The sequence below is a fragment of the Brachyhypopomus gauderio genome, chromosome 17 (assembly GCF_052324685.1).
Source record: "Brachyhypopomus gauderio isolate BG-103 chromosome 17, BGAUD_0.2, whole genome shotgun sequence".
Lineage (NCBI taxonomy): Eukaryota > Metazoa > Chordata > Actinopteri > Gymnotiformes > Hypopomidae > Brachyhypopomus > Brachyhypopomus gauderio.
In genome coordinates this window covers 9,193,696-9,221,554 of record NC_135227.1, presented here as the reverse complement: position 1 = coordinate 9,221,554, position 27,859 = coordinate 9,193,696, and the positions used below count along the sequence as shown (strand labels likewise).

Below are 27,859 nucleotides of genomic sequence, written 5' to 3'. Positions count from 1 at the left end.
ACTTCTATTTCCAGTACCAAACGACGACGCGGTTAGAGCCGGTAATTGATGCAGTATGACTAAATGCAAATGCAGAAGCGGCATTAACGGAGCGGCTACGCTAATCCAGGACCTCCAGCTAGGGAAGAGGAGGACGGTGAAACAGGCCCTCCTGCCTGCACACCTCTGCACCAGAGCCCTGCAGCTCCGACGGATATTCATGCCTCCTCTCGCACTGCTAGACGGGGAATCTGTGGGAGGAATCCTACAAATGTAATTGTAAAGCAATTTTGCAGGACAGCACAGGTGCCGGGCCTGGAGTTATGAGCCCCAGTGCCCACGTGCTCCGCCCACAATCCTACGAGACTTCAGGAGGAGGAGCCTGACGGAGCGGGGCACACCGATCCCTGCACCTCCTCCTCCTCCACCTCCCCCAGCAGCAGGCTGCATCTCCTCCTCCACCTCCGGGGAAAGCAGGTCCTCAGCTGATGGCTGTCAAGTCGTGTCATTCTGTAATGAAGAGGAACATAAATCCTCCTGACAGGCCACGGAGAGGTAACACGACGCACACGCGCGTGCGTGCCCGACCGAACCGTCTCCGCGCCCCTTTCTGCAGCTTCCTTCATGTGGAAATAGTATTCCGGGCCCCCGTTGCCATGCCGAAGAGGGGTGGCCACGGTGACATTTCGCCAGAGGCGGGGTCACCGAGTGGACCGCAAGCCGCTACGCTGCAGAGAGACTGTGGGTAGCGCTGACATTTAGTCTCGTCCCCTCCTCTCCACAGACACACACACACACACACACACACACACACACACACACACACGCGTCCCTCGGGACGATTGCTGAGGCACAGCCACATTGCGAGTGAGATCAGCCCGAGTGTGAGCGGAGCAGCGAGGGGGCAGAGCGTCCGTGTGTTTCCAGCGTACGAGCACACTCTTTCTGCATTCAGCACACCTGCACAACAGCATACGCACACACACACATTTACATGTAAATAAAAGGAATAACACCCTCGTGGGCCCTTACAGCAGCAGAGACAAAGCACATTCGTACACGCACACACAAACATGTGCACACACATGCAATCCTCAGCAGCGAGCAGCATCCTCTCCACAAGCACACAATTCTCACACACACACACACACACACACACACACACACCACATTCCCAGTTTCACAATACGATCATTATGAACACGGAGTCCCACAGCCTCCCGTGTTCAGACACCTACAAAGAGGAAAAACAGCCGGTCCTGCTGGAGGGGAACAATCCCGCAGCCTTTCCTGCAGCCGCTTCCCAGCGCGGGACACTGGGGTGAGGAGAGGAAGGGCCCGGCCCACAGCATCAGTGTTCCCCTATGGGGCCTGTGGCCGAGAGGTCCAGCTGCATCCTTCCTGACCCACACCACCACATGCACTTCTTATTAAAGCACATCCACCCGGCCCAGACCAGACAACGTCATTAATATTTATCCCTCCCAATACAAAGCTCATGCACTTTTCTAATGTAAAGGTTCTCCGTTAACAACCAGGACAGGCAGGCACGCTTGTGCGTGCGTGCGAGCCATATTTTAAACATTAGGTTGGTATACAAGAGACAAAAAAACAACAAAGGAAAATGTCTCCAGTGACAGTACAGTCCACATACACCCAGCCGCAGCTGCATTTCACCTCCGTGTCCATAACAGCTTCCAGATTTAAGAGAGGGAAGCCAAGTAGCTGGAATGAGTGCTTTAGACGCTGATTTAATAGCTGCAGAAAGCAGTTTCACCAGGGAGAGGAGAGACTAGCCTGCTTCAGAGAGGGGCCTGTCTGTCCATGAACAGCAGATATTTAACAGGCTGTTTGAAAATGAAGGGCAGAGAGGCTTACTAACAGGAGAGAGAGAGAGAGAGAGAGAGAGAGAGAGAGAGAGAGAGAGAGAGAGAGAGAGAGAGAGAAATGGGAACGGTAGGTCCCATTCAGTTCTTCCTTTATGCAAGGAAACCTGCTTGTTAAATGGCAAACAGGTCGCATCTATATGTCAGGCCATCACCATGGAAAAGCCCATCTGCTGCCAGCTAATGTGGCCAAGATGATTCATTCTGTGGTGCTAAATGTTTGCCTTGGGGAAACAGCCAGTCTGCCATGCCTTCTGATTCGCTCCTTCCATCTGCCTGTCACTCCGTGTTTCTCTCTCTTCATCTCCTCTTCACCTCAGAGTCTCTCTCCGCCCGCCGCCCTCGTCTCACGCGAGCCCCCTACGCACTCGCGTCCGCCGCGAGAGAGAACCCGGCTCACTGACGAGATACTCGCCGTTCTTGCATGTTGAGGCACGGGGGCGGAGAGCCATTACCTAGCAACAGAGCGAGCCCTGATTGGCTGCTTCCCCTCAGACGGCAGAGTGGGTTCGGTCGGGGGGCTGAGAGGCCAAGGGAGACGGGGGTGGGGGTGGGGGGGGGGGGGGGGGGGTTATTTTCTGCCCGTGTCATCTCGGCTCGTCGCATTGGAACGACGTCCCGCTCCGCTCCTCCCCCTCTCGCCCGCTCACTGACTGAAAGGGTAGCGGAGCGGAACGATCCGTCACAGCCAGACACACAGACACCACCTCCTCCTCCACCACCATACGCCCCCCCCCCCCACCACCCGCCTCCACCCGCTCCCGGCTCGCACGAAAACCACGAGGTTACCTCCCAGGATTCACTCCGCCAGAAGAGACCGACCAGCAGCAAACTGCACAGTTACTGCTGACGTTGAACAGATCTGACAGCTTTAAAGCTGCTGATTTTCAAACTGCCTTTTGTTACTAGATGTCTGACTCACCAGCAACAGTACAACTCGGACAGCCTGTTTCTGTGCCCAAAAACCAAAATATGTATCAAACTACCGGTCAGCATAGTAGAGGTGATTCCATAATCTCCATTACTAGCTATGCTGAAGATGGCGATGAAGATTCAGCTACTCTAAGGGTGCAGGAACTTAGAGGTCTACCAGAGGGTCAAGTAAGATGGATATAACTGTAGGCCTTTGTATGGCACCAGGGCAATACGTGCACCTGCAGCCATGTTCATAAGGCTGGGGTTAACATGTACAGGGGTGATAGTGGGAAAAATTCCTGAGCCTGAACTTTTTCTGAGCGGGGGGGGGGGGGGGGGGGTTGGGGGTGTGTGTGTGTGTATGTATATATATATATATATATATATATATATATGGAATACTATATTATAATATATATATATTATAAGTCAGGTAATCATTATGGTGGAATATAAAAAAAAATCTATTAATATTCTGAGAAAATGCTGTAACCTAAAGATTCTGTTAACACAATTAGACACAATATGTTAAAAAACAGGCATGATTAATTACACAGGTCAAAAAAAATAAATAAATTTACTGGTGCCCAAAATATTTTAATGAATTTGGGGTATTTTTGGGGTGCTGATTCTGAATATGCTATCAGTTTTGCCAGATTGGCTCAAGTTTTTGAGATTTTTGGTATCTTATTTATAGCACTTATATAGCATTAGCATATAGCATTTATAGCACAAGAAGAAGTTGTAATAACGATCCAGACACATTCTGTTACATTTGTGGTGAATATACACTGCAAAAACATAGAAGAAACATAACAGACTTCATAAAAAAGTGTATTTGGCCTATTTTGGGGTTATGCTTGGGGACCAAGACAAGTCTTGGGCACCACATATAGTGTGTTTTTTTTACACATTTCACGAAAAATCTCAAAAACTTGAGCCAATCTGGCAAAACTGATGACATATTCAGAATCAGCACCCCAAAGTTACCCTAAATTCGTTGAAATATCTTTGGCCCCAAAAATGCTGTTGACCTGTGTTATTTATTCATTACTATTAGTAAATTATAGGATACCAGACAACTCAAAGAAATTATGCAAATAAAGTTTAAAAGAATTACAAATATTGTGATTATAGTTAGTTTTAATATATAAAATATTTAATAAATATTTTGTGTTGGTTTATTCGGACATACATTTTGTGCTTTTGTTCATGTATTACACCTTACGCCGTAAGTTACAGACGGCCATGATGAACCAGATCATCTGACCACCTGTATCAGCTCAAAAAAACCACTTTCTTATATTTCTGATAAAAATTAAACTTCATCAGAATAAAGATTAAATACCTAAAGGCCTATCCTGACGCCGTCCTCCACGGTCCCGAGCCGCGTAACCGTGTATTCTAACCGTGTATTCTAACCGCGTAACCGTGTATTCTAATTGTAACCGTGATGTTTATGTCGATTGAATCGGAGCATTAATGACCAAAACAAACTGGACTTAAGGCTGGACGGTAGGCAGGTAAGGCAGGTAACTTCTCTACGTAATGTCCGAAAATCAGCCGCAAGTCAATTAAACGACACCGCCGTCATCCATCCAGCGCTGATGAGCGCCAGTGACAGGATCATATTTCGGCCTCAAAACAGATAACGCGCGCGTGTGGTTTATTATTATGATTTGACGGATTTTCCCCCAAAAAATTCAAATGACGGAAATTCGTCGTGTTGACGGAGAACTTTAACTCATGCACTAGCGAACCTTTTTTTCTCGAAGACACGCCGGAATTCCGGCGTGGCGCCTGAAAACTATCAGGCCTGCATGTAGGACCGTGGCATCACGGTGGGAACAGTAGGGTGTCATACTGCGGCTGACCGAGTGGACGTATTCATCACAAGCCACAGGTCCACGTCCTGTAGGGACCCAGCGAGGAGGACGGGTTGTGTGACGGGACACGGCTCCGCGGGGCGACGGCCGGGCCGGCCAGCGATTCACGTTTAATTTTTATCATAGCCCAGCGCCGTGAAACGGAACAATGGGCCGGACCTGCGAGGGCGGCGGGCTCCTCACAAACACACGCTGCGGCGAATTATAAATGCGGCCGTGACGAGGAAACGGTGCCGGGACCCGGGAGGCAGCCACCGAGAGCGCAGGGCCAGGTGAGGTGAGACTCCATTAATCACCGTGAAGGGAGAGAGAGGCTGAGCGCCACGCCGACCCTCTGCAGCGTAGCATCTGTGGCGCGGCTGACGGCAGCCATTGGCAAGCAGGCACAGCGCGCTACAGCCACCATCTGTCCCGGGGGTGGGAGAGGTGTGGGGGGGGGGGGGGGGCAGTATAAGAGAAGGAAGGGTTTGATGGGGTAGCACGTTACTCTGAAACAGTGTCAGAAGAGTAGAGCCATCAAGACGAGCGGGTGGAGCGTGATGGAGCATGCTTTATTAACGTGGCCGATTAATAAAGCACGTGCTGAAGTAGGGAGAGGGGAGAAAACAGCACTGTCATCCTCCATAAAACACACCCATTTGTTCCAAACACACAACGAGGTAATTATGTCTGAACGACGCCAGGAAAGCAGCTAGAGTGAGAGGTTGTGTGCACTACCACTCCCTGGCCAGCAGGAGTCCTCCTGACAGTGGCTCACCCAGCATGAGGGACTGAATGGGGGGGGGGACAGGCATTAAAAGATGCTGGGCACCATTCAGAGAAATAAATGGAGCCTCTGATCTCCACAGTGAGCCGAGAGCTGCAGCTCATCCTGTTATAGTCCTCCACTCCCTCTACGGAAGCAACATGCATTTCATTTTAATTCAGACATCAACTTCAGACAAGAACCTCCAACCATTGGCCACCGGCTGCATTTCACTATTGAATTTTAATCCTAGGAAAACTAGGTCCTGTTTCCTGAGAATAAGTTTTAAAAACACTGAGAACAGCGAGGCAGGAAAGACGTCAGGAGAATGCAGCAGAGATATTGTGCCCCTCGGCTCAACGTTCGGCACGGTCCTGAAAAAACGCGCAGCACGGTGTGGAATTTGAGTTGGTGGGTGATAAGCGATCCTATCCCCAGGCCTTGTGGACCCTCTTCACATCAGCAGGTCTGGCTCCAGGTCTTATTAACAGACATCTGCATGGTTGAGCTGATGGAATGCATCAGATGGGTTGCCACTTACCGAGAAGGAGGGAGACAGATGTCTTTGAACACTGAGAGGCCCACCAGAGCAGAAGAGTGTATCTCAAATGTCTCAAAGAGGGAAACCTTCAGAAAACGTTACAGTATAAATGTAACACAGGTGAACCCTCTCAGAAGTGTCTATGCACATATGAAGTACATGAAGTTCTTGTGAGCTTGTACATATGCACGTATGAACAGGATCTTGTGAGCTCATACATATGCACATAAGTACATGTAGTTCTTGTGAGCTCATACATATGCACATATTAAGTACAGGTGGTTCTCGTGAGCTGTAGCAGTAACTGTTAACACTGTTACTGTTAACAGTTTTGATCTCACAATATTAAATAGCAATGGGGAGGGTCATCAGCCGTCAAACCCAGTCAAGGACATGTGCACCATACCCCAGTGGGAAATTAGAGGATTTATTTGCAGTTTTTGTGCTATGCATACACAAGATGAGCTTTTCTCCACTCCCACATGTGATGGCAAAAAAACATGTTTCTTAAGGAGCTCACTTCACATATCTTGAAGGACCGCTGGAACCAAACACCGCGAGGAAAACTCTTCAATACCTTACAGTAATTACATTTCAAAAGCCTGTATTTTTATGCTCCCGAGGACTACAGGGCCCTGAATGCATAAATTACCCTGTCATTCAAGAGGATTCGCAGGACAGAGGGAGTAAAACACCATTTCTCTTAGTATTGAGCGAGACGGAGACGGACAGCGAGAGCTCACGCAAGAGATGGAGAAAGAGAGACCTCGCATCCAATCAGCATCGCTCCATGTCTCCATCTCCATGGCAACTGGCTCATCTTTTTTCAGTCCCCCCCCCCCCCCCCCCCCCCCCCCCTCCCATCCCCCAACCCCCTGTGCTTTCTCGCCCTGAATGGTCCAGGTCGGTGTGCAATAGTTCATGACAGACGCCGTGGCGGAGAGCCACTCTCCCTCTTCCCGTCGAGGACGAGGCCGAGGAGGAGAGTGAGTCGTGGCGGCTGGTTAGTAATCAGATCACACACTCCCCCTGAATCCTGGGTGCTGGAGCTGAATTATACATTGCCAGTGCCAATCAAGCCGCACGCTCCCTCACAGGCTTTCTATTTAGAGTACAAGCCAGTCCCCCGATCATTCTCACATCTCAGAATGCGATGACATCCAACTACACACCACGCCACAAGCCAGATTGCCATGACATTTGGAAGAAATGTCAAAAAATGCACAACTAATTATTATGACTTAAGATACAATTAAACTAAACTACTGACTATAACATTACCCAGAAAGCAGGGCTTTCACTTAAATCACTTAAATTGTGATCTGGTGAATCTTGTGTATTTCCTAACCTACTGTATTATACAGGAAAATCAGCTTCCTTAATCATCTTTTTCCATCTGATACTTCCGACATTCAGAGCTGTCTGAAGTCAAAACATTTAGCAATAACACCAGACAGAGAACAGACAGGGAGGGTAGTCTCAGTCCACCACATCAATGGTAAGAGTCACAAATGAGCGTGACACAGTTCTGAGCCTCTCTGCTCACTGTGGGCAGTGGTACGTTACTCGCTCTCCAGCCTGGTTTTGCATCAGAGGCCACAGTAAAGGCTCAGTTAGACTCACGCGGCTAGTCCCTAAAGTGGCTGCCAGCGTAGAAACGGAGGAAGAGCGATAGGAACACCGCTTCCTTCGTTCTTTCTTTCACACAGAGAACCAGAGCTTTGTTGGAAAGGCCTATTTATAAAGGCCATTGTTTCAGTAAGTATCCAAGGGATCCCAGAGTTTCAAAAGTCAGGCATGACCATGAAAACAGCTGAGACAAAGAAAGACATTCCAAAAACAATTCACACAAGGTTTTTTTCTTACTTACTTACACAAATGTTTGAAGTTAGATGTGTGAGAAGAAGTCTGGCACATCTGTTGACAGCTTAGACACATCTAACACGTCTTAATGAAGCACCATCACGGCACTCATTGACACAACAGATGGGCCTGGGAGGGTTGGGAGAGGTATGTGCCCTTCACCCAGGTGAGCTGGGGGCTGGGGGAGTAGGGGGGCTGTTGGGGAGTACATCTGCCCCAACCCAAACCATGTGCAGCACAGAGGCCCTCTGTGTGGTAACGGCTCCTTTGCCCAACCACCACACTCCGTCTCGAGTACTTGTCTGTGACGGAGTCGCTGGGGCCTTCAAAAATGGCCGCGCATTCAACGAGACGGGGGATGGGTGCGTGGGCAGAAAGAAACGAGACAAACCTCAAAAATAAAAAAATAATATTTCAATAATGTATCAGCAGAGATTATACTGCTGCTCAGCAGTTCTTCATGAGAGAAGTGTTTGATTAAATATTAATGTTATCTCAGGAATGGAGCTGTTTGTTTTCCATTCTTGCAGTGTCTGCAAAAGGAGAAGGCTGCTCCATCATTCTTCGCTGTTGAGGACGTGTGCTACATATTAGCATTTATGGACAGCAACACAAAGCCTGCCAAAGGACCAAATAACACCGAAGACTGTAACATCTGAAAGAATGTTCCTTTCAAACAGCATGTTGGCTAAGATTACTTTAAAGAAAGAACAAGTGTCTCATGAAATACTGTGTAATTTGAGATAAAGTGAAAAATTAAAACAAAGTTACTGGTCATTACTGTGCAAATCAGCTGTAGAAGGTCAAAACTAGATTGCCACAAGAGCTACAAATATTTGTCCATAACCTGGAGGTCTCATCATGCTAGATAAAACAGCAGTAACAGCTGAGAGCTCGCAAAATATCTCCCAACAAATGAGGACTGGCATTACTGGAGCAAAGACAGCTTATTGATTCCACAAAAGGTCAACCATATCTTCTTACATGATGAGGATTAATCTGTATTTGTTGATTAGATTGCTGTAAACGCCCCCAGGTAGCCAGTCTAATGAAAGCAGCTGAATTACGATGGAGAGGGGGCTGTGGTGGGCTTCGGAGTCTTTATGTCTTCTCACAGAGGAACACTTAATTAGGGCTATTTAGAAGGTGCACCGGACCCCTATAAGTGGATACTGAAATTACATTTTAAAGGCCTGATGCATAGTTCTGACTAATCCAAATCAACCAGTCTCAGAGACCATCAAAACAGCTGGCATTTTCAAGCTGGTAGACAGTCTCTCTTATTTTGTGGGGTGGACGCGACGCAGGCTTTGGTTTGCCACAAGGTCACTGGGGAGGTTTCCATTTCACGGGAGTTTTCACAACTGTTGATACTGATGGCTTAAACCCAGGAAGACCAGGACTTATTTGAGCAAGGTCAAGGCCACGGAGACACAAACAGCTCCTTAGTTGAACACTGCAGCACCGCGGCATCCTGGACTTGATCAATAGAACAAAAAAAAAAAGGGGGGGGGGGGGGGGGGGGGGGGTTTGTGAGGGGGCACAAAAAGGTAAAGCACTGAAAATAAATCATATTTAATCAAGGCTTAGTTATTTAAACACCAAGCAACAAGAACGTGACAGAACAGCATAGTGCTTGGTGAGAGATAAACAGCTTGCCAAAAACAGGGAGCAGTTTTTTTTCCTTAAAAAAAAAAACCTGAGGCCATTTTGTGGAATGAGGGAGGTTCAATGTGCGGAAAAAAACCAGGGCCCCCCAGGAGAAGATGGACGAGGAGATGAGCTGCTGACTGAACTCACTGCACTGTGAAAGCTTGAGAAACCCGAGACCACTCCCGCGCCTCTGCTAGCAGAGCTCCAGTCTAAAATGGCTGCCAGAGAGTCGTGTAAACAACCCAGAGGAATGAAAGGGGCTACAATTCTCCGGCCGGCCTGCCAAGACTGCACAGCCCCAGGCGCTAGAGTTAACCCTTTCCTCCCCCACCATCCTATACTGACAAAGAATTATGCACTGGAAAAGCCCCTATTTTCAAGAACCACACAGTGCTACATGATGTTAAGAGCTGTGTCAGTTAACATAAAATATATGTATATGTCATTACTGCAATTTCAGCGCATTGGACTGTTTAATGGAAAGAAAGAGAGCTGGTCATTCAGATCCTCAAAAGACTGAGAGCAACACTGACACAAAGGTTCCTCTGTGCTCAGACAGGTATTCTGTCTGTCCTCAGTTCAATAGCTTGGATCAATCAAGTGAAACCAGCCTTGAAGAAGCAGGCTAGGAGGCTTTTAAAAGGAAGACATAGTCACCATGGTGTCCTATAGTCTGTAGGGTCTGCTTCCGTGCTCAAAAACACTCCCTTTCCCCTTTCTGAGCCCCCAAACCAGCCCCGCTGCACCCCTCACCCCCTTCACCTCCACCTCACTGGCGGGAAACTACAGGAAACTCTAACAGGCTGGCCCAAGGGGGAGGGTGGTGGTGGTGGGTGGTGTGTGGAGTTCACTGTCCTTGAAATGCAAATAGGAATTCCATAAGAAATTGAAGTCCTTTACATGCAAGTAAAAAACATCAGACTGGAACCGCGCCAAAATGGCCCCTTTTCAACAGTCGAATGACATTAGTCAAAGCTAGACCCAAACAAGCTCCCTCTCATGAGAGCTTTGCACCAATGAGCTGAGATTCGGTTATATAAGGGGGAGGTGTATGCAGTTAACCCTTTACAATGACTGCGGCACAGCGTTCGCTAGGAAACAAACATAGCGATCTCAGCACGGAGGAAACACAGGCCAATCCCCTTTATGAATTTATTCACTCAGAGTAACAGATGTAGACATAAAAAAAAAATCAACAATTCTCAAAATCTTATAAATTTACATTCGCCTCATATTTGCCTCAAAGGTCTCGTATCATCCATCTTCTTCGCAGCGGAGAAAGGCTAAAAACAAGAAGAGAAGAGTGGGTGTTGGGTGGGGGATGGGGTGGCGACAGAAAATCAATTCGTCTCTGCAGCTTTAATATCTGCAGAAGGCGGCAGGAAGTGCACGCCTGCAGCAGCTGGCAGCTGATTCGCCGGGATGGAATGGAATGTCTGAGATTGCATACATTATCTGCCAAGGGGGCCCAGGGCTATGAAAGATAGTGCTGACATCACCATCTATAAATGGCTGTGCTGAGAGGCACAGAGAATGAAAACAAATGGGAATAACCCTTTCCTGACAACCCCCCCCCCCTCCCTCCCCCAGCCTGCACCAAACATAACACAGACGGGCAGAGAGAGAGAGGGAAAGAAAATATCAAAAGCCTGCTGAGATGTTCTGCTTGCATAACTCCTATGGACCAGTCGGATTTGTTATTTTGCAACAAAAACACATGCGGATTTATCTTAGCAGAAAACCTTTAAAGGTAGAAAACCTCCAGTAGTGGCAGCGACATTAGAAAGAGGTCTGACGTTTTTTTTCTCCTGGTTTTATTTTCTTTGTACTTTAGGAGACCAAATGAGCCGTTTTGCTAAAGTGGATTTTCTACAATGGAAAAAGAACATTTCAGATTATGCTGATAAAGTGTAAAGGAAGAGAAAAAAAAAACAGCGTTCGTGAGGCAGCCCCTCACAGGGAGAAACAAGTCCAGCACTTACGGGGTTAACAGTGAACCGCCGTCTCCCCCCTTTTGTGTCTGCACATTCCTGAATAAATGATGTTGTGAACTAGGCTGGTTACCATGGGCAACCGCACAGGATGGCACTGCGGAGTAACCTTTGGAGTGGCTGTATTTTTATCTGCTGGAAACTTCTCTCTTGTTGGGGGAGGGGGGAAAAGAGCAGGGAGAGGTGTGTGTGTGTGTGTGTGTGTGTGTGTGTGTGTGTGTGTGTGTGTGTGTGTGCTGGGGTGCGGTGAGGAGAGGGGTGGGGTAGGCTTCCCTGCCCAGCAGAAAGAGGAACAGACTGCAGCGATTTCAAAATGCAACCAGAAACCACAGCTGCAAAACAGGGAAGGAGACCAGCTGGGCGAGGAAGACCCGGACTGTCGCCGTGTCACAACGGCGTGTAAGCGAGCAGGTTTTGCTATGACGTGAACTGTGAGAGGAGCTTGAGATTAGAGGAGTTTTAACAGCACGCAGTGCAGAGAAGACGGGAGACCCGTCACTGCAACACGCTGCTGACACGGGAGAGCGTGAGCGAATAACGGCCAGCGAGCGGGGCAGCCTCCATGCCGCCTCCCCGGCGTTACAGAGAGCCTCGCAGGCACGAGATGCTCACACACAATGGCAGTGCGACCCACACAGGCACTGATGCACACAGGCAGCCCCATCAGGTTTCACAGGATAAAACTCCCAGTGATCTGTTCGCGGAGACGAAACATCCTTAAAGTGTCTGCTCTTATTAATAACACAGGCCAGATCCAGGGGAGAGGCATGGCTACTGCTCACATGCTGCTCTAAGACTGGGGATCCCACATGAAAAGACGTAGAGCTGTGTGGAGAAACGAGAGATAGAGAGAACCCTTTTCTCCACAGGGCTGAGTGAAAGATAGTTGTGTTTCTGATTAGTATGCATACTGCAACTTGAAACCAGGGATACTGTTGCATCAGCCCCTGGCATCCTAATCAGCGTGTATATACACAGGACTGTGTGCCGATCGAGTCACCACACCTTAGACCCCACTGCAGCTGCCATCTCTGCATTGCAGCACAGCACAGGACATCTCACGTCTTTAGACGCTACAGCTGCACGCACAATGTTAAAAGCATCATTGTGCGTATAGATTTCAAATGGGCTGAACACTCATTGCTAATAAAATAATTTTGGACGGGATGCTCAAAGCCACGTTCAAACAAGCACCTTAAAAATGTGCTTTAACCCGATGGGTTTGCTCCCAAGGGAGGCAGCGGTCTGAATTGGTTTTGTGTAGTGAACGCAGACTGAACCACTAAAAGACTCTTGAGGGCTGCAGGATTTAGTAGCCGTGGTGCAGCATTCAGGCTTTTTCATGATCCCCCCCCTCCCACCTTGCGGTGAAACCTTAACGCCCCCGTTCCCTTATTTGTCATTTACAGTTATTCAGAACCCTGCCCTTAACTGAGGTGGGGCAGAGGGGTGTGTGCCAAGAGGCTGCAGAGGGTTTAGGAAAACAAAACAGCCTTGTACACCACCACTATAAATTTCGTGTTAATCACTTTTGTGTTAACGCATTACAACCTATCCACTTTGTTAAATTTTTTACATATGCAAAGATAAAGACTTGTGCCACTTATAGCATAGCAGTGTTTTAAAAGTACACACACACACACACACACACACACACACACACACACACACACACACACACACACACACCTCTGTGAAAAGCAGAACTGCAGCTCTGCTTTCACATGGCATTAAGACTGTGTGCGCAGTGTGTGAAGTATTGGGGCACAGACGTCTGTGGGTGAGATATCCTGGCATACCCACAGCTCTCTGACCTTAAAGTCCCTCGTTATTTAGTCTGGAGGTCCGTCTATGGCTGGTTGCCATACAAGAATTGTGCTATCAACCGTTTGTCTGTGGTGCTGGAAGGAGAAAAAGAGCATTAGCTTGAGTCATGGCAACAGCCACGCATGAACTGGTTTCCCTACTATCGGTAGCCAATGCAAGAGTACGACAGACGGGTCACATGACTACCAGCTGAATTCTAAATGAGGAATGTATCCCCAGGGCCTTCTCGGGCATGTGCAAGCACTTTCCCCCCACTCTCTCTTGCTCACACTCACACACAAACATGCACACGCAAATTAGCTGCAACATTTGTGTCTGTCTACAACTCGTGCTTTACTCCGGCTCATGCATCACTTTACTGCAGGGCTTCTTGATTAGCGGTCAATCACATGTTAATCAAACTTGTTGCTGAAAGCGCAAGAGAAGAAACAAGCATGCCAAGATCACCTCCTCTGCAGCCAAACCAGATGATACCTAGCAGTGAGGAAGCACAGGCCCTGGTCCCCCGAAACCAGCCCTGGAGAGCAAGGCGCTCCCAGACACGCACACTGCTCAGCGTTGCTGTAATGTGACGCTTTAAGAAAAACAGGGCCTTGACCTAGCTTCACCATAGAACTACAGACTGCAATAAAAGGTCTTCATTTTTAGGTCAAGGTGACCGAGCCAAGCCTGGCAACCAAAAATAAATAAATATGAATGTAAAATATTACAAAGGAAGTCTTTTACTACAGGAGAAACATGCATTTTTAAGCTTCGGAGTTTACAGGGGAAAGGAGAAAAATGAAAAGGAAAATAAACATAACTGCTGTTTAAGAACAAGTATTAGTGCCTGGCAGTGATGTTTTTTTAAAGCTTATAATGAAAATACAGGCACATTTGTAAAAATATGTGGAGTCAACCCAAACACTGCTGGTGTAATATTTCTATGTGAAGATATTATAAAGCAATTGGAGCTTCTGTACCATTCAGGGTTTTTTTCTTTTAAAAAGAGCTGTTCAACAAAGAAAGAAATGAATTCATAGGGACTATTATCTATACCAAGATTCAGACGGTACTACTGAAATCTTTATAACATCAGGGACTGGAAGGTTGACACTGCATATTCCTGATATGCAATGTCAACCTTCCAGGTAAATTCCAAGTTAATAAAAACGTAATGAAATGAAAAAGCCTTAAACTGAAAAAATTGACACCACAAAATATTAATATCAATGAATTTATTACAATTTACGCAGCTCCAAGGCACGTTACAAGTCTTCTGTTACTACAGAAATGTATAAACAAACAGAGCATTTAAGTTCATGTACAGTATTTTGCTCTACTTTAAGCATCCGTGCATCTTTAAAGCAAAAGAATGAAAAACACGTAGTAAACTATATTTATATACTTCCAGAGCACGAGATAAAAGTGAGACATTTTTTGTAAAGAACGTCAAAATATGGAGACCAAAACACAAAAAAATGCCCACTGTCGGTTTATAAACCGAGTGATGACTCGCGCCTGTTTACGTTGGTAACTATGACAAAAACGTGTCGACAACTGTTCAGATTTTTTGCAGGGATTGTATGTATAGATGTGGAAAAATCACCTTAAAACAAGTGCATGAAATCGAATTAAAAAAGGTGATCGCAAAGTGCTTCCACACCGTACCCAAAACACCGCCACCAAAACACAACGCTATGTAATACCCAACCGACATCATGTCCAAATAGCCTCCTCCTTCAAATTAGGTATGACATCACATCGCCCACTGTACCATTGTCTCGAAACACTGAAGTATATGAAGGAAAGATGTCTCTGTACATAGGACTACTTTGTCAGTTGAATATTCACAACATGTATATATACTCGACTCATTTTACGTGTCTGTTTCAGGAAGCATATATTTAAGGGTCTCTCTCCTTTTTCACTTTGACGTCCCCAGCTAAAATGGTGGCTATCTCGCCTTGCATGAAAGCCCAAGGCACATTTGACCCGACCAGGGGACATTTCTCCCCGCTAGGACAATACACCTCGCCGGTGGCCCCCTGCGCTTTGATGCTCTCACGAGAACACGGGAAGCAGAATTTATGGTTGGGAACCGACGGACACTGAACGAAGTGTGTGTCTTCTAAACGTTCGTGACAAATGGTACAACACAGCGGTCCGTTGTTGGCCATGGGGGAGTCTGGAATGTTCTGAGGGTGGACTTGCTCCATGCTTTGATGGGAACTGGACTGTGAGGGTGTTCCGGTCATGTTTATCTCCCCGTTACGGGAAGCCAAACGTCGCTGTCCCGAGACGGAGGCGGGAGAGACCGGGCTGCTACTGTTGTGTCTGGTAGACGTGGTTGAGTGGACAGAGTTGTTGTCCTTTGGCGAGTGCGCCGTGCCCAGAGTGTCCGCGACCGACATGAGCGCGGCCATGGGCGACTGTCCGTTCTGAGGAGCCGATTCGGGGGGGGTGGCGCGGCTCGAGTGGACGGGTCCGAGAGGCGGCGGTCCGCCGTGAGAGGCGACGAACGACCCGGACGCCATGGTCAGCTTGAGCGCCTCGCTCTGACTGGCCATCCACTGCTGCCGCTGCTGCTCGTCGGTCAGCTTGAGGGCGCCCTCGGCCGAGTCCGGTTCGGGCGAGGCTTTCCGCTTACGCACACCTGTCCTCAGCGCGCTCGCGGACGGCAGGGCACGCGGGATGTTCACGAGCGCCGAGGGCAACAGAGGGCAGCTAGCGTCGATGTAGGGCTGTGGCAACATCTCCGTACCCAGTCCTTCTTTAAAGAACCGCACAGATTCTGGTAGCAAATCGCCCAGGAGTCGCCAGTCACCCGAACCGTGTTTTTTCTCATATTCCAGATATTTAAAACCCGAAGAAAGCCCCCTGCCATAATCTTTCATGCAGTCTTGGTACATCTGTTTAGCGACCCCAGACGCACTAGAAAAAACATTACCAGATCCACTTGGGTACTCGATGAATATTTTCAACTCGTAGTCCATGCCGGGTTTAGAGACTGCATCGAAAGCGAACACTCTGCCCGAGAGAGAGTGATCTTTCTTGAACCTCACATCAAACGGGGTGCAGTTCGAAAGTGTGATCAAAGTCTCCCTCACTATCTTGGGCTTGCTCGCCCAGTCTTCGGCTCTGTTTCTTAAACTTTCGCTAAGTTCAGCTAAAGCCTCTGCGTTACGTTGTTTCTCTTTCAGATCTCTCTCTTGATCTGTGCTGGACACAGAACCGGGTCTTTTACCTTGCTCCGACATTGCCTGCGACGCCATGGACAGAGCTGTCCCCATGCTGGACGGCGGTGGGGGTCGGCCAGCCATGCTGTGCTGCGCCGTGCCCGCAGCGGAAGGAGGGCCGTTCAGCATGGTCTGCGGGAGAAGGTTCGGAGGCACGTTCATCTGACCGGGAACTGTAACCAGCCCGTGGTTCCGACGAGAGTTTGGGCTTTGCCGATTGAGCTCAGGGGGCCCGTCGTCTGATTTTGGAAAGCCATTTGGTCCACTGAGTCCGTTCGGTAGACGTCCACCGTGAGCGGCAATACCGGAATAATCAAAGCGGGACCTCTCCGTGTTTAGAGAATAACGATCTAGCCCCTGCTGCTGCTGCTTGGACGAGCCGTCCACATGGTTGAGCTGCACCGTCTCCTTGGCCGACATGGACGCCTGTGTTTTCACCGTGGGCGGTGGTGCGGGTCCCGGGGATCTCCCTTCTTGGAAACCATGAGCCCGTTTGAGGTGCCGCGCGGTCTCGATAACAAACTCGATCCGATCCGCGCCTTCATAATTAACGCAACCTCTACAGACCGGCTCTGTAAAATCCCAGATCATAGCCCACGGCATCCGAGGCAAATCACAAAGATAACACGACTGCCTCCTCGACGAGGAGACTTGTGCAGAAGACATGTTGAATGTCCCTCTTGAATCCAATGCGCGGTTTACTCGTTTGTAGTCTCTTCTCGGTTTTTTTTCTTTTCTTTTCACGAAAGGAATAAATTTTTCGTATCTCTTCTAATTCGATCTGCGGACGACGGTGGCGAGCGAGTTTGAATGTTACTCCACGCGCGCTTCACATTCTGCCTCGCTTTCCGAGCAGGAATGTTGATTGTGCCCCCACGTCTCCGTTTGGAATGCCACCTGGCTGGGCCCGTGACGTCAGCACCACGTTCCGCAGTTCCTTTCTGTTACAAACTGACATGCCACTTGTTGCTCTCCAAGAGCGCATGCTCTAACCACTCCCTACAAATCTTTTGAATGGACCGAGCAACGCATACGCGTTGACCAATTTTCGCTCAGAAACAAGTTTATGGGAAGCGGGGCCGTCTCGTTTTACTACACGCACACGTAATTATGCGCGTGGAATTATATGCACACCAGCGAGGGCTTTGCTGCTGTTCAAATCGCCTTTTCCGTTTGAACAGTGAAAACTGCTTACATCAGCAAAGTATACATCTTCGCTTAATATCGACACTTTTCTTTACTGACTACTTTTCATGGGGTTACAAATATCTATTCTAAATCTATAAAGCAATTCTAAAACCATAATGGATATTCGAAAACCATAATAGATATTCTGAAACCATAATATCTGATCGTGATCATAATCCTCATTCATCTTTCTGATGGTGTCTGATTTTCAACGCAGAATATCCGCTTAACATTGTCCTATAGGCAGAGCGGACAAGAGAAAAAAACGTTTAAAAGGAGGAGTATAACGCAGGGAGAAGGAAAGATAACGTGGAGTGTGGAAACGCTGTCGTCTGGACACAAACGTAACCTCCTATTTGAGCAATAATCACCCGACTATGACCTCAGCGCTGTCTTATTTTTTTATCCTTCTGCTACACAAGCACATTTGACGCCTCGAGCTGGAGGTGTGAACCTGTACACAGGTGAAATATAACGTTAAGATAAACAACGCGAGGCTGTGCAATGACTATAACAGAATTACGATACGGTTCATGCTTGAACTCCAATTAATAATTTATGGGCAAGAAGACTATTGGTTATTAGAAAGTCATTCTGTGTTATGAACAGAGTAAAATCATCAAAAAAAAAAAAAGATCAGGAGGAATGCAGTAAACGTCATGAAGCTCAGTAAGGAACACTGCAGATCACTATTACATGGATGTGGCCTCATACACGTTAGATTAGCAAGTGGATAGTTTACAAGTAAACTATTAAAAAGAGCAATTTGCCTTGGTCTGGGAAAAACTAAACATTTGCATCCATTCTAGTGCAAAGCTGCAAATTCACCTTTATGTGATTCTACGGCCAAATGTCCTCAACTCAATCTGCCAGTGAATTCTCACTCTATTTCTGCTACCATAGCTTGTAATTGGTATGGTAAAGTCTTGATGATTTCTTATAGACAATATAGACAAGTGAATAGTAGGGAAAGTTTTCCCCCTATTATCCGTTATTATTGTTAGTTAATTATAGGTCTGTGCATAAAAAGCAAATCAGTTCAATCTGGATTTCCACTCACAGGAAAAGCCCCAAATATAAATATTTTAAAGGCTTTTATTTATCAGCATTTAATGCTGATTCCATACTAGGGACATTTAGGAGCAAAAATAAGCATTCAAATAATTGTACACAATACTATCATTGTAGAATTTGTTAAAAAAAGAGAAGAAAGCGATAGGCAGACAAAGCCATCCTTTAAACCTTCCCCTGCAGTAACACTGTGTGATCCCGCATGTAGACAGAGCAAGAGATTTAGCTTCCCTGTACTTTCCTCTCCTCTCCCTGAGAGATTCTCCACTATCCCCGCTGCCCTCTCATGCATACAGATCACACTGTGCCTCACTGTGTGCTCCCCCCCACCCCACACACACACACACACACACACACACACACACACACAATGGGAAGGTTTCAGTGCTCAGCCTTCCCTGGGCCCATTGCAGGGGTTAACTCTCAGCTTCCGCTAAGCAGCTGGCAGGCTGCCAGAGTGAGGGATTCTGGGAAAAGGCGAGGCTTGCCAAGTACAAACTGCCAACATTAAGCAGGCCTGACAGCCCCTCTCCTCCTCCGAACCTGGCAGCCGTTCAAAGTGCTCTTTCATTTGAGACGCTGGCGGGCGGCCAAATGCACGCAGATTTACTTTACCTATTCTCAGATGGAGCCGATAGAGGCCGCCTGCCGTTGCCATGGGGACCAGAGGCTGCTAGCGCGGTTTTGTGAGTTACACCCTCCCCTGGGCTCATTGTATGTGCGTGTCTAGCTGCATATGTATGATTTTCATTCACACTACCTATCGTTTTTTTTTTCCCTTCCCTCCTCTCTCCCCCCATACCTCAGGAAAGGGCTAGAAAGGATTTAACCCTTCAAGCCATGCCGAGGCTCGAAGCAGGTGGGTGCTTTGTTGTTGACGTCTCCGTAGAAACACAGTGAAGCCCTCGTTTTCAAAATATGTATATCAAAACATAATTGGTATGCACCCTTCACATCTGTATGCTACATAGTATTTGTACAACAAGCTTCTTCAGTAGTCTGCTAAAACATACAATGAGCACTGACGTGCAGACTGTAGAATGATTATAGAACCTTTTATATTGTTATAAAAGGGGGGGGGGGGGTTGCTGGGTGTAGTCCCTCATGCAGCTGTAATGCACCGCCTGCTACACACAGGGTGTAGGACACACATGGCTGCCAGCTCCTCTCTCATTGTGCCGTCCTGAACATAGGCCACGGACGTTCACTTGTGAAGACACGGATGGACTTGTCATAAGGCAGGAACGGCAAGGAACCGAATGATTACATGTTCACAAAACGAGGAAGAACAGCTCAGGCAGCGTGATGCAACGTCGCACACTGCGGTGCATTCACAGGACCGCTCACTTCACCGCACCATGACTAGGCTGGGGATCCTCGGAAACGCATGCAGACGTTTACATCTGTAAAAGGCTCAGATCCCTCTGGAAGCCCTGTTATGTCCTACTGTCCTGCAGGGGACTGTGGCCCTACACTCAGGAGGCTGGATATAGGGGTGCACCATGACTACAACAGCGTTAGTACCAACCAGTCAGTCGGTAGTATATGGTATATGGTAGTTGCTTCCTAACTAAAATTTCTGAGTATGAATAAAATTAGCTACACTAACAGGGCTGTGAAGCTACAAAATGTGCTATTCTCTTTGGAATGTTAAGAAAGACAGCAAACCTCCATTTGTATTTTTAAGATTCCCTGTAGACCAGTGAAAGCAATTTGTGATTCCTGCTGGATAACGTGTGAAGTCAGTGAAGTATGAGGATCAGGTGTCAGGGCACCACTAGCTGCTACACAGTAACACAAGCATTAAAAAGCAAACCAAACAAACAAAGACTCCTAAAATACTCACTGGGCATACCCATAATACAATAAGCAATGAAATAGCACCTGTGCAAGAATAATATAAGGAACCAGGTGGGAATTTGGAAGAAAGGAAATATCTCACAACTACTGATTAGAAGAATATCTTTTGTGGAAATAAAAAAAAGAAAAACGAAAAAATAGATACTATGGTCACATACAATTTACAATGACAAACAAATCAAGCATTCTGTGAATGTCCTGTTTTTAAAGATTACCTGAATTGCTTTGGTTCAGTGTCATCGACTGTTGCCATAGCAACCCCCCTCGCCCCAGCAGTGTGTGCTGGGTTCCTTGTGTGAGATCTCTGGCTGATAGGGATCCAGTCCAGTGGCCTGCCATCTCCTGCAGAGAGAGAGAGAGAGAGAGAGGACACTGGTCCAATCAGGCCCAGCAGCAGACACCTGCCTCCCTCCGCCTTCTGTTCCCCCAGCAACCCTGGCCATGCTCATACACCCACCGAGTCCCAGCACTTTACACTCTAACATAACATGCACGTCCCTCAGTCATGGGATTGATCAATCACACCACGTGCTTCAGTCACTCGTATTGCAAGAACTGCCGTGTGCGTCTGAATCAGGCCCTTCTGAGTAAGGTAGCCGAGGTCACTTTAGTTGTAATTCTTACAGCTTGCTTGTACATGACTGTAAATGGAAAAACTGCCTTTCCCTCAGAACAGAAAAACCTCATCACATGGCCGTTTGTCAAGGCGGGGGGGGTCCCCCCACTGGTCAGTTTCCAGGACCTGTTAGAAACCAAGGAGATCTGAAAAAGGAATGTTCCCCTCGCAGCTCTGTGGAACGCAGACAAGAGGAAAGGAAATCAAACACAAATACGCCAGACAAGGATCTCACGCTCGTCGAAAAACAACACTACCCTAGGCCGCCAAGGAGATCTTGACCATAATCATTTCCTCAAGGTCAAAAGGTCACTGGAAAAAAGGGGAGACTCCTCCCAGTAAAACAACAGCTTTGTGCCAGGCTTCTTTACCACACCTTCACGTCGGACAATTGGCAGAGCCGGAGGAGGGAAAAGCAGAGAGGAAACCGGAGGCCCGGAGTCCTGATCAATGCGGTTTAAAGATGGAAGGAAGAGGCAACACAACTGCTCCTATAACAAAAGGGTCTCGCAGTCTTAGCACATCTGCACCAAGCTTCCCCTGGAAGAACAATCTGGCAGGCTAAAGAAAGAAAAGGAGCGAGCCCTGCTAAATGAAATTACATGCACCACAGGGTTTATTTATTGCCGTGTGTTTAAAACATTTGACCGTAGATCAGAATGCTGAAACTGCAATCACAAATGAACCACAATCGCAGCAAGGCCGTCTCAAAATGCAAAATACCACGTACTGCCTTGCAATAAATGGAAAAAAAAAAGACAATCTTGTTTCGATACTGATCGACTAACGTCTTCATTTCTGCCCCACACGTTCAGTGTTCTCCGTGACGACAGCTCATGCTGCGATGGTCGCTGCTGTTACCGCACGGATTCCAGTCCGCTCTCACAGCTGCTGGGTGACGTCAAACGTGTACAGTGTTTACAGCCGAACAACACCAGGCAGAGCGCGCGGGGCCCTTAGCAACAGTGAGAGGCAGCTTCTACATGCAGTCTCGACGGTGACTCCAAAAACAGGCATGCACACAATGGCCAACATTTAGCATAAAGGTGACAAAGTCTCCGGGGCCGGGAAGCTTGGGCTCACGCTGCCGTCTGGCTACACAGCATTACTGCAGTTCATCAAGACCACAGCTCCCTACAAAACGCACTTCTTTAGAGAGCAAGAGGAAACGTGGGGAAATCAGGCGGGACAGTGTGCGCTTCCATTACTTTATAGGACGAAAACTACAAATAAATAAATAAACAACCCACACGCAACAGACAAAAGGCAACATACAAAACATCTCCTCCGCAGCTCAGATGAACCAGCTGCACATGCCATGGGAAGAGCTGATAAGCCTTTTTGTTCTGTGCTAGATCACGGAGCCCAGCAGGGCACCCACGCCCAGCCCACCAGTGCCAGAGTCAGAGGACAGGCTAATAATAAAAGCTGCCATTTACCGCACGAAGGGCATCACAGTGGACAGCAGGCCCCTCCCAGGTGACAGGGCAGATGACGGTCCAAGCACTAGGCCTACACTCGCACGCTATATCCCTCACACGCGCCCTTTCCCCACACACCTCTACCCCTCATTCGTCATCTCCACCCTTCGCCCCAGACCTCGAACCTTTCACCACGCCTCCACCCATCAAATTCCACCAGTCATCCCCACACCTCCTAACCCTAAGCCTCCACCCTTTTACCCCACACCACCACACAATGCTATTGTCATATAGCAACACTATTTAGTTATGGGAAATGTGTTTTGGACTCCCCCGGGATTTTGCCTGCACAAAAGTCCATTATTTCTAGAAAACCCACAGTGCTATAGAAAATGTGTACTGCTTAATCACCACAGTGGCCAGATAGTAAATATAGACAAATGGAGTGAAATGTGTTGGGCTCAGGCCTCAATAACCAAAGCAGTGAAACAGCTCAGATATTCTACACTTCCTTATTTCACCAAGCTGATTACATATATATGCTTCATTATGAAAAATGTCACTAGCTATTGTTTGCTGCCTATACCTGCGATGACTCCACGTACAGCTGCACCCAGCACAGATTTAACGGTGCTTTTGATGGCGTGCTTAAGAAACAAAAGGAGGAGGGACTAAAAATAGCTCGTTCCCATCGAGAGCACAGTCTGACAGCCAGGGACAGGGGGAGAGCCATCAGACTGCAGAAATAGCAGGGTTGCCACGACAACCCGGCAGATGCACATCAGCGACAAAATGGAGTCACTAGCAACAGACATCTTAAGCTGGATTTCTCTCTCGGTTCTGACACGTATGTAAGTGGACTGACCAATGACAGCCAGACAGTTCTCACGACGCTATTAAAAGCTGATTTCCGATTCCTGTCATAACAGCCAGCATCAAGTAAATATGACTACAAGCTCTAAATGTGTATAAATCATTGTTTAATTAAATACGCTAGAGATTTTCAGCCACAGAAATACTCCTCTGCTAAACAGGTTTGAGGGTATAAACATTTGGTCTTAAATTCACAGCAAATTAAATTGATTTTCTTTTATTTTTCCCCTCCCTGATTCACCACCATCTGCAAGAAAAACGCAAGTTGAAATCTTATACAGAATTAATTTAGGCGAGGAAATATATTAAAGCGATGACACTTTCTTTCAAATTATAAAAACGCATGGTCACAATGCGTTCAATTATGTCCCTGATCAGCCCCGCACTCCCACCGTGGAGGACTGGAGAGAGACCGAGCCAGGCTGTAAGGAAACACGCTCGCGCTAGAGGATTCTGCGTCGACCTCACAGATCAGACTCGAGAGGGAGAGCTGTTCTAGCCGTCAGCCAGACAAGCGTGTGGGAGTCGTGGCCCATGACTTCCGGAGCCCCTAGCACCGAATGATAAGATGGTAGCCTGGAAACCAGCCAGAGGCAGACACGCCACAGCCTCCCCTCCAACAGCCCGGCGTCTCGTTTGAGCGCCTGTGCGTTGGGGTCCTGTAGTGGTCTTAGAACAAGGCAGGCTTGCTACGGCTTGGGCTTTAGAGTCTATTGTTTGCTGACAGCTGATAGCGTGTACCCAGCCTCTCCCGGCACGCCTGCACCAGCATGTCTTTGGCTTTTCGGCCGCTCGAGACTTCAAAAAGAACCTGACATGAAGCGAAAGAGCCAAGCTGAGACAAACTGTACCAACTGTCCATGTTTACCCACCTGCTCACCACAGATCTCTCCTTCAACACAAATGGTTCGGCCATAATGAGTTTTACTGCAGGAGACACGGCGACGCACCTCCAGTCACAACAAGTGGTGTGCTATATAAAGGCGGATCTTTTGTGGGTTAATGAGCAATTTGTATGGGATTAAAGAATGTGATTTACTATTCTAAGCATTGCTGACTTGTTAGGGTACAAGCGCCAGGGTTTCCAAACCCGTAGCTTGGGAATCAGTGAAGCATGCCACATAAATTAAACTCTGGTTCTTAACCAAAATGATTTGCAACCAGCATATTGTCTGAACAGAATGTGTATGTAAATATCGGAGTTCGGATTGAACATGGTTTACATGTGCATGCATTAATCACCTAAATAACCCAACTATATTCGAAAACACCGATTTTGAAAGCTGCTTTGAATGAGAGCTTTGTCCCCAGAGAAATGTAAAAGCAGTAATAAGGAGTAATAGGGATGGGGATTTTTTATGATCTCATGCAGTGCTTGATGTACTGGGTGTTCACACAAAGATCCTGAAATCCAAAAAAACAAAGCATTCCTATTTTCTGGGAAAATTTTACATCAAATGGGGTTTGAAGGTATTAGAAAGTCTTGAAGTTATTAATATTTGCACATTTATCTGTGTTCTGAACTATTATTACTGCTGCATGTTTAAACATGGATAGAGCAACAGTCAAGCCCAGGTGTTCAGTACTCCCTGCATCTTCACAGTTTAGAATTCAGAAATGATGCTACTGCCATCAAGTGGCTTCAGAATGAATTGCAGGTCACTGTCTACTTAAAGAGTGGTGCAGTCCATTGCCACACTGTTAGTACCATAAGCACGTCATCCTCTTATTAATGGCACATGTTTTTACAACAGTTATGACATAAGCTATTGCTCTGGAGGTTTGTGCAATTAACACCTACTTTTGCTAGAATAAAAAGTCAATTAAAAGATATGCAGTCTACACTGTGTATCCATCCCTAAGTGTCTTCACTCTTTTCCTGTAATATATTACAAATGATGGCAAATTTGCCCTCGCTGTTGCACTCATGTAGAACTGAGGTTTGTAATGTAAGTCAACGTGACCAACCATAGCTTTCCTGGATGCCTTTGTGCGTCTGGTTGCTTTGCTGGGTGTTCTGGGATGTGGGGATCCAGTGGGTGGGTTTGGGGATGACCTTACGGGGTGCAGGTGTCTCCAGGGGACTTTTTACCCACCCTGTCTGAGTCCTTTTGCTGTGGCTCTGGACAGCTGTATGAAGATGGAGGAAGTAAAGCAGAGAAAAAGTTAAGTCACTCATTTGGCCAGTAATCTTTCAAAAGGAAATAGATATTCCTATTGAAATAACAAGAGAGGGACAGATCGCCTGAAACAATATTGCATGTTGTAAAACAGTTTGTTAGGAATAATTTTAATAGACATTTAAAATACACATGTACAGTTTTATACATAAATGTGTTGGGAGGGTATAAGTTAAACAACCAGCTGCAGCAGGGCTGTCCCCAGCAGGCAGTGTGCGGAGGCCTGGCCCGTTTGCTGATTCAGGAACAGTCACACCTTCTCCAGCGCCGCGCACGGTTGGCCAGGGTGGTCCACCGCGAGCTGCCACAGCGTCCAGAGCAGAGCCCAGCAGACGGTTCTGAGGGACAGCAGAACAAACCGCAACTGAGGAGCAATGAAACCGAGGGAGGGAAAAATACACTGGAAGGTACGGGGAAAAACCTTCAAGGTCTTAACGCCAAGCATTACGATGTCAGGCTTTCAATTTCAATGTCAGAAATGAAAAACCGATCAAATGCTTGGAAAAAGTCCAAGCGAAATACTGCGCATTTATTAACTGAGCGTTCAGAGCGAGAGATCCCTTCATTGATCGCGGAGAGAGATTCCCTGGCCGCAGCAGCAGCACTACGGTGGAAGTGAGGGTGCAGAGACGGCACTACAGTACCTGCAGCTGAAGCTGCTGATCTTGGACCTTCTCCAGGTGCCGAAGCCTCTGCAGGGTCAGCGTGGTCAGGTCCTCCTCCAGCTGGGCTGCCCGTACTGGGCCACGGTCTGTCCCTCCCCCTGCTGCCTCCTGGAGCTGCCGCAGCTCAGAGGCCACCCGATCCACGCGGGCCACCATCGCAGTCTGAGCCTGTCAGGCACACAAAAACGTGCACAGTCCGACACGGGGATGTCGTGACACAGTCGCCACGCAGCAGTTAACACCTAAGGCCCGGTTCCACCACGTGTACACAGCTGAATGGAAGGACGTGGCACTCTACCTGGATTATCGGAGCTGTGGCAGCCATGGTGGCAGCTGTGATGGCAGCCACGGCTGTAGCAGCCACACCGTCCCCTGCTGAAAATGCTGGGCTGGGCTGCTGGACCTCTGGGCTCTGGAGAGGCTCACGCGAGGAAGGCCCTGCATCCAGCAACTGCACCTTCACCTCCCGTCTCACGGGGCCACTGTTGGACCTGACGCGTTCAGTGGCAGAGATTACATATTATTAAGCTGCATTTATAGCTGATATTTAGAGGTCAAAGGTCAGCTCCCCCTCATGACGTACCTCTGTTTCATGGCTGCCACAATAGCTCCCCTCCCATCAGCAGCGTACCTCGATATTAATACATCTTGCCCTAGTATGTTTTCAGATTCATCAGATTTCAAATGCAATTGAAAAAAAAAAACAATGTAAACCAAGCTTACAAATCTCGTGCTATTACCTTTCTGCTCACTGTCCCTTGTTTGAATGACAGAGGGTTTCTTTTTGTCTTTACCAGTTCTAAGAACCTGAAACAGATAATGATGATTACTTAGATCATTTTTTATGATCAATGCAAAAGTAGATGTTTGGATAGCATACTGATAACATAACAGACATTGTTATTCCTCGCAACTCCAAGAGCTTGCTTTGATGCCGTGTCATCTTCTTCAGATCCTACAAAATCAGATCCCTAATTATATTTTTGATGGATAACAAAATTTCGACGGATTAACCGATAAAACACAATCGTATACCTCCGAATAAAGCTGATGGTATGTTTGCAGGAAATACAGGAGGAACCTTTTGCTCCACAAAGCCTTGCTTAGATGTTTCGGACAAGCAAGAACCATGCGGCGAGTCCGACAGTCTTTGAACATAAATGTTCACGTCGCTGCGCCCAGGCGCCGCGGACCTGCGGTCGTTCATCTGCTCCACAAGAACTTTAGTGGACCGAATCAAAACGTCTGCCGCGTCTGAACTTGAGGCCGAATCGTTTAAATTGACGTTATTTCGTGTAGAAACACAAACGTTCATCGTTAAGGAAATACACAGAATCGAAGTTATATAAAAGCGCCTGTAGTTGTGTGTTTGGTAGTAATACACGTTCTCACATCTTGCGAGGTCACACACACACACACACACACACACACACACACACACACACACACACACACACACACACACACACACGTATCACTCG

At 47.5% G+C, this 27,859-nt stretch overlaps 2 protein-coding genes across 3 annotated transcripts; both read right to left on the bottom strand.

Annotated features, from left to right (window-relative positions):
* Positions 1-27,845, bottom strand: LOC143481238 (protein TALPID3-like). Of its 2 annotated transcripts, none has more exons than XM_076979190.1 (10): positions 27,414-27,845; positions 27,275-27,333; positions 27,119-27,185; positions 26,962-27,031; positions 26,677-26,869; positions 26,358-26,546; positions 25,895-26,051; positions 25,502-25,663; positions 20,839-20,965; positions 1-489 (listed from the first exon to the last, which is right to left on the bottom strand). In XM_076979190.1, exons 1-10 carry the CDS (start codon positions 27,691-27,693, stop codon positions 348-350), a joined length of 1,446 nt encoding a protein of 481 aa, XP_076835305.1. In that variant the 5' UTR covers positions 27,694-27,845; the 3' UTR covers positions 1-347. The 2 variants fall into 2 exon arrangements, with proteins under 2 accessions (XP_076835305.1, XP_076835306.1); XM_076979191.1 differs by lacking the exon at positions 1-489 and adding an exon at positions 10,643-10,751.
* On the bottom strand, positions 14,489-17,502 carry irf2bpl (interferon regulatory factor 2 binding protein-like). The gene has a single exon (XM_076979189.1). The coding sequence runs from the start codon at positions 17,168-17,170 to the stop codon at positions 15,173-15,175; it is 1,998 nt and encodes a 665-aa protein (XP_076835304.1). The 5' UTR covers positions 17,171-17,502; the 3' UTR covers positions 14,489-15,172.
* Positions 27,846-27,859: the final 14 nt, after the last annotated feature.